General features: G+C 36.3%; 1 protein-coding gene across 2 annotated transcripts; it reads left to right on the top strand.

Moving 5' to 3' along the window:
• The first annotated feature begins 3,769 nt into the window (after positions 1-3,769).
• On the top strand, positions 3,770-7,510 carry LOC113303224 (pentatricopeptide repeat-containing protein At5g42310, chloroplastic-like). 2 transcript variants are annotated; one of them, XM_026552247.1, is made up of 6 exons: positions 3,770-4,069; positions 5,095-6,292; positions 6,480-6,632; positions 6,735-6,806; positions 7,014-7,116; positions 7,197-7,510. In XM_026552247.1, the coding sequence occupies exons 2-6, from the start codon at positions 5,129-5,131 to the stop codon at positions 7,214-7,216; spliced, it is 1,512 nt and encodes a 503-aa protein (XP_026408032.1). In that variant the 5' UTR covers positions 3,770-4,069; positions 5,095-5,128; the 3' UTR covers positions 7,217-7,510. The 2 variants fall into 2 exon arrangements, with proteins under 2 accessions (XP_026408032.1, XP_026408031.1); XM_026552246.1 differs by having other exon boundaries at positions 4,882-6,292.
• The last annotated feature ends 221 nt before the right edge of the window (positions 7,511-7,731 follow it).

The following is a 7,731-nucleotide window of genomic DNA, read 5'->3' as shown; positions in this document are numbered from 1 at the left end:
GATCTCACTCACAACCAAGAGTTTCTACGACCTAAAGTCGAAGACTTGATAAACAAATTTGTCTCATACAGAAAAGTCTATTGGAATAGATAAATCTGTGACCCACGAAAATACCTACGAGTTTTTTTCCATCTTTTGATAAATCAAGGTGCACATGAAACAATTGATAAACCAGACTTATATTCCCGAAGAACAACCTAGTATTATCAATCACCTCACAATAATCTTAATCGTATCGTAGCGAAACAAGATATTATGGAATCACAAACGATGAGACGAAGATGTTTGTGGCTACTTTTAATCTTAACTATCGGATTTAAAATCTCGAGAAAATCTTACAGAAGATAGTACTCAACACGATAGTAGAAGTAAAATTAGAACACGTAACTACAAAGAAAATACTTGGGTCTGGCTTCACAATCCCAATGAAGTCTTCAAGTCGTTAACCTATAGGGTTTCGTGAAAAACCTAAGGTTAAAGGAGAATCGACTCTAGATTATACAACTAGTATCACACAGAAGGTGTGGGGATTAGGTTTCCCAGTTGCTAGAGTTCTCCTTTATATAGTTTTCAAATCAGGGTTTATAATTTAAGTTACCTTGGTAACAAAGCATTCAATATTTCACCTTTAGATGAAAACCTAATTAGATTCAAGCTAATATATTTCAACCGTTAGATCGAACTTAGCTTATTATACACAAATAAAATGTACCTTCATTTAGGTTTAAGTAACCGTACCTAAACGTGTACACCATGTAGCTCAACCGTAGTTAACCGAGGTTAGTTATATGAACACTCTCATATCAATATTATTCATCTTAACCATAAATAGTTCAAATGACTCAAATGAAACTAGTTAAAGAGTTGTTCAATTGCTATATTCTCATAGAAGTATACAATAACACAATTGAAGCAAAATCGGTTTGATTCATTCGAATCAATTCATGAACATTATAGCCACGGTTTGCAAAGAATGCATTTCTTAATATATAAATGTATTAGTTCATGACACAACCGATTTTAGAACTTTAACCACTCAAGTATGCAAACGTGTACGCATACTTAAGTTGCCGGTCTGAGTTTGAGTTCGCCAGTATGCAAACGGGTACGCATACTTAGTACACTTCCAAAACCCAGCAGAAATTCTCGGACCTATACCTTACGCAAGTATGCGTACCGGTATGTGTACTTGGTACACGGAATTTCACAACTACTAGTACGCATACAAGTATGCATACTTTAGTTCCGGTCATGGATCACATACATGCAAGAAAGCACACTATGTTCATAATCCAATAATGGTTAAGTATTCTAAACTCTATTTCAATCATTGAAACTTTCTTAGAGGATGACAATAGCCGTTTTCACACACTATTAGCATCAAAGCAATTTTCAAGTTATTAAAATAATCATAACGAAACATTCCAAGTCTACACCAAATGATTGTATCACATAAACCATGTAAGATGTTACTCGGCGACACAATACCATTGACATATTTGACCACACTCTTGTCTAAGGCATTTCCTTCTACTACTTGAAGTACTTTTGAGGGAATTAACTCTACTTCTTCAACTACATTATCAACTTGTAGTGGGATAAATTTTCCTTTGGAGATAGATATGGTATTGGTTGAATGAAGCACAATATCTTCAACTTGAACTTTTTGACTAACTGGAGTTTCACAAATATCAAAAGGTTATGCAACCACTTTAGGAGGCTGAATAACTTCCTGTTGTTTCCCAGAAGAAGAAGGATTCACTGGCTCAACATTTGACTCTTTTTGAGCTTTATCCCTTCACTCAGAGTGTTGGTGGCCAACAATTTTACATTTCCAGCAAAATTTAAGAAAATTAGTAAGAATAACACCATGAGAAAAGCAGTCATACTTTGTAATGATCCATAGTTTGTTTGGGATTGTTTTTGCTGGGATAGTTTGTTTGGGATTGCATAATCAGCACTCTGATAATTCAGTATTGTATCATCAACTTTGACAGGATTACCCAGTGCTCTGCTTAGTTTAAACAAAGTTTCTTCATCCCAATATTCCAGACTCAATCTAGGATAATGAAGAGATATAATAGCTTTAGACGTTCTTTGATTTTTCAAGTCTAAAATTAGGGATCCAATTTCTAACACTTAAGTATTGATTCATAACTTCCCACTTGCCAGAATTGATATAGTTTTTATCCACTTCATTCTCTAATTTAATTATGAAAAAACCCTTCCCTAATGGGATTATTTGACATTTACCGGTCAATTAACATTGTTTCCTCAGAATATTTGAAGCATCCACAAATTTAATACGCAGTAAATCAAGTCGACCAATCAAAGAAAACTTTCACGAATCATACCTTGTGTTTGATTGAGCTTCAAGTTAATCAAGTCATTTTTGCCTTCAAAATTGATGTTCTTGCGGGGATCCATCCTAATTAATGTTAATCATTGCAAGATCTGTTAAGAGCACTCAAATTCCCACTAATTATTCTCGAAAAATGAAGTCAAGCGAACGAAAACGATGAAGAAATTTTCACCGAGTTGAGGGAACCGATTTACAGAGAGTCTCTCTTCCCAACTCAATCGAATTTTCCTTCAATTAAACCAATCTAGAAGAGCAATGATAAAGGTATAAGTATAATGGATAAGTGGTTATCGACTAAATCCGAAGAAAATGAATTTTTTGATTTTATTGGCCTATTACTGATTTTGCAGCAGACTTATTATCAAGGACTTACTAAAATTTTCTAATAATCTAGATGGACTAATGTGGATTATCTCTTCAGTCATGTTATTTCCATACGAGGTCAATTTGATTTGATATGATAGTAATTTAATGTGATTTTTTTTTCATATTCTATAAATTGTGGGTCTTTGAATTTTATTGTCGATTTTTAGTTTAACAGATTAAGATTCAACTTCATTGAGAAAGCAATCATCCAAAGATCGAAAGTACAAGTGTAGAAAGTGTGTTCGAAGAAAACTACATTGCCACGTGGTAGTATCCCAAGGTTCGAACATAACTTTGGACAATGAGGAAGGAAGCTCTAGAAAAAACCCTGGAACTACTTTACCTTAAAATGAGATATATACCGTTCCTACAGGAAGAAGACACGTGTAAAGGGACATCAAGATCAACGGTCAAGTTTGAAGTACGTAGATATGCATTTAACGTAAATTAGAACAGTCAAAACAGCGAGAGACCTGGTTGACTGGACAAGTGGCGAATGTAGACTTTCCGGTCTGCAGGTAGACAACAACTCCAGCGAAAATGGCCTCTCGTGTCTCGGCAGCCTCCTTCCTCGGCGAGGATGCTTGGTCTAGCGAGCGGAAATGAGAGCTAATTAGGCTTGCTTAGCAGTCACGTCAGAAGTCCATCAAACAATATGAGTTGTCATTCATTATTTTTGTAACCCACTATATAAGGTGGAGAAAACTACTTAAGAAAATTTGAGGATTCTAAACTTATTACAGAGATAGCCCGAGAGATCCTTATACTAGAGTGTTGTTCATAACTTGCTTGTACTCTCCCTCAATACATAGTAAAATCTCTCTGGAGTCTGGACTCTGGACGCATGTTTTAAAACCGACCCACACAAATGTATTGTATTCTTGAGTTCTTGACCCAATTACCCCCTTATCTTTCGCAAATCTATGACCCAATGGGTGTGGATGTCCAACAAAATTTTAAACTAATACCGCACCGAATCTAAAATCCACTCCCAAAATATCAGATCAGCCGTGTCGAGCCACCGGATTGGGGTGACAAATGCTGAGCCCTACTCATGGGAAGGGGAAAGAGCAGATATCCGGAGCCTAGTGGCCCTAAATCTAATTTATCATCGTCTCTCTCAACGCATAAGTAGTATTTTTTACTTTCTTCGAAACAGAACCTAGTTGAGTTTGCTTCCTGTTTGTGAATTTTATTACTCTGCTTCGGTTTAGTACGTTACTTTCCCCGGTGTGTTGAAAATCTCATTCTGTGCGTTCTTTGGGAGAATCTAGGGAGTTTTTACACAGGCTCCAACTTGCAGAATTCTCAACGAGGAATTATTCAGCAGGAAGTCAATAGGTAAGAAGATTTTTTTATCAGTCATTTTCTTGATAACCCATGTTCTTGTATCGACTTTCTCGATTTTCATTTGTTAGGTCTTGCATTTATGGAGCAATTAAACATTTACGTTAATTTTTGTTGTACAGATTAAATCATTCTTTTATTAAGTGGGAGTAATTTTTGAATTACCACTAGAAAGATATTAGGAAGGAAATAAAAACTTGATTGTGAATGAATTGTTATTTTTGAACTGGTGTTTACTGACAACTGTTGAATGAAACACTTGAGGCTGAATTCAAGAACACCAAATTAGTTTTTTAGAACTTGGTTTTGAAAGGGTTAATTTCAAATGTAGACAATTTTGAGAACCCAGAAATTAGAGTGACCAGGGTTGATCCGGATTAATTAGACGACTAAGGCAGATCTTCATTTGGTTGTGAGATATATATATATATATATATTTCAAAGAGATGTGATCGATTATGGCTTAGTGAAAACCAGGCATAATTAGAGATGCATATTGGTGTTTTTGAATGGGTTAATTGGAAGTAAATTGACTAATTGACAATACAAATTATAGTCTTGCATGGTAAAGAGTTGTTTCAGATTTACGACCATCAAGTACAAGAAATTTTTGTAGCATGTTTCCGCCTGTCAAAGCTATTCTATTCACATGTCTCATTACCTGTGCTAGATTAAGCGTAAGTGTTAAGATTTTTGTGTGTCAAGGTACGATATGATCTCATGGAGGTGTGAGTCTTTTGGGCATGACAAACTTTGGTCCAGAGATTACATAAGTCTAATCCCATGGTTTTTGTAAATTTTTGTAGGTCTCACACACAACACTTTTGTTTATGAAGTAGGCGTAAAAGAAAGAGTTTGGGTTGCTGACTGCTGTAAACAGTACTGATGCATAGTTTTTTATCCAACCTAATTTTTCATGGATAATCTCCAGAATATCTTCTATTTCCTAGCATGAGCATTTGTCTACAAATGCAATCCTGTGCTTTACTTTTAAATTCTACTTTGTTGAAGCTTCACAGGTCGTCAGATCTGTGGATGAGCTCCAATTAAGGCATGGAGACACATATTGTCTTCCCAACCATGCATGGCGTCTTTTCTCCCTCTTCTCGTCTAACCTTTACGAAGTGCGAAATATCTGAATCCAGATGCAAGCATAGAAGATTTCTAAAAGCTGCTAAAACTTTGAATTTGACGATTCTGAAGCACTCAAGTGTGACTGAGGAAATTTCTCGTGAAAATTACAACATTTTGATCCGTAAGCATTGCAAAGAAGGAAATGTTGATAAGTGCATGGAGTTACTTGCTCAAATGGAATCTCTAGGGTTTCATCCAAATGCTACGTCTTATAATATTTTGATCGAGTCTCTAGGAGATGTAGGTCGCACTCTCGAAGCTGATTCAATTTTCCAAGAGATGAAAAAATCTGGATTTGAGCCTAAAGTTAGGGCGTACAATGTCCTTCTTAGAGGATTTCTTCGGAAGGGGCTTTTAGGACTTGCGTATAATGTGCTCAACGAAATGTATCAAACAAACATAGCTAGGAATCAAGAAACTTTTGAACTTCTTCTTGAATATTATGTTGGTGCTAGAAGACTGGAAGACACTTGGTTTGTAATCGCTGAAATGAAGGCAGAGGGGTTCAGTTTGAACTCCCATATATATAGCAAAGTTATTGGTCTTTATAGGGATAATGGGTTGTGGAGGAAAGCGTTAGAACTCATGAGAGAAATGACAGAGACGAAAATTCCACTTGATAGACGGGTTTACAACAGTATTATTGATACATTTGGGAAGTATGGTGAGTTAAATGAAGCAGTAACAATGTTTAGGAACATGCAAAGGGAAGGCATTAAACCCGACATCGTGACATATAATTCCTTAATTCGATGGCATTGTAAAAGTGGGAATGTCGAAATGGCTCTAGAATTTTTCACTCAGATGCAAGAAGAAGGATTATATCCTGATCCTAAGATTTTCGTTGCAATTATTAGCCGCTTAGGGGAAGAAGGGAAGTGGGATTTGATTAAGAAGAACTTTGAGAATATGAAGCATAGAGGACTTTGGAGAAGTGGAGCAATTTATGCTGTTCTGGTTGATATCTATGGGCAATACGGTAGATTTCAGAATGCTGAAGAGTGTGTGCTGGCTTTGAAGTCTGAAGGAGTACAGCTTTCAGCGAACATGTTTTGTGCATTAGCAAATGCTTACGCTCAACAGGTTTGTTTACACTTGTCTTATTTTCATTTTTTTATCTCTTTTGTGCTTGTTCTCTTTTGAGTAACTGCACAATGACGACACACTGTATATATTGTTGTAGATCTCACTTTCTTGGTGTTTTAGCGATAATTATTTTCCGCAATCCAACTTGACAGCAGTATAACTTAACCCTCCAATCATTTTGTAGGGATTATGCGAACAAACTGTGAAGGTTCTTCAGCTCATGGAAACTGAAGGAATTGAACCAAACCTCATAATGCTGAACCTGTTGATAAACGCATTTGGTATTGCTGGGAGACATTTGGAGGCACTATCAATTTTTCATCACATAAAAGAAATTGTAAGTTTCCTTCTGTGGTTGTTACAGAGCGTGCTAGTTTCCAAGCTCATAATCATGCTAATATCACCAATACTAATGATGATATGGTTATCGTTTCTGAAGGGCATTAGTCCTGATGTGGTTACCTACAGCACGCTTATGAAAGCTTTTATTAGGGCAAAAAAGTTTGACCAGGTCAGTTGTAATCTTTCATTTGATACATCTTATAACCCTAGCCGATTTTTTTTATAACCAAAATCCAGTTAATTCAGACTTTAACATGTTCTTTCAATGTTAGCCAATCAACAAATGACCCTTTTTTAATTCTTCCTTTGCTTTTAGCCTTTATGTCAGCCTTATGGCATACCCTTCTGTCTTGAATGGTGTTTTTTTGTTGTTTAGGTTTTGGGAATTTATGAGGAAATGCAATCTGCTGGATGCACTCCCGATAGAAAGGCAAGAGAATTGTTGCAGACAGCTTCGGGGGTCCTTGAAAAAAGACAAGGTTAGTGTACATTTGAATTATTTATTCCTAGTCGAGTGCACAGTCAAGATTTTCATTGTTAATCCGTGGGTGTTTAACAGGCCGTGGCTCTAAATCGTAACACAGCAGACACACAAAACTCTTGCTAGCCTTATGAAGGAGGATTATCTCACAAAAGTGGAGGAAATCACTGAATTTAGGCAAACTAATTACAAGTGAGAACCTGCGTAGATACCTTGCTTGTAATGGTGAAATCTTGTCTTTTAACCATCCTATTGGTCACCCAGACGGAAAATTTTCTATCACTGTCAAGGCAAGTATCAGATTCAGACAAACCCATTAGATTTAGTTTTAATGCAGAGAATGAAATGGGTCTGGTTAATGGGTTGAACTTTTAATTTCATAATTTTCCATACATATTCTGTGGTTTCTGTGACTTGATTGGTCATAAGCTAGATGAGTGCATTTGTTTTGCACATGAGCAACAGCAAGCTGAGATTCAACAAGCAGAGGCAGATGCTTTCTTAGCTGCAAAACCCACATGTTATGGTGCATCCTGATACGGAATTCGTTGAATATAGTTTCTCTAGCTCTTCATCAGACACTCAAGCCTCTGAGGTAGCATACTCTGATCTT

The sequence above is a fragment of the Papaver somniferum genome, chromosome 8 (assembly GCF_003573695.1).
Source record: "Papaver somniferum cultivar HN1 chromosome 8, ASM357369v1, whole genome shotgun sequence".
NCBI lineage: Eukaryota > Viridiplantae > Streptophyta > Magnoliopsida > Ranunculales > Papaveraceae > Papaver > Papaver somniferum.
The sequence above is the reverse complement of the archived record's forward strand: the minus strand, read 5'-3'. Positions and strand labels throughout refer to the sequence as shown.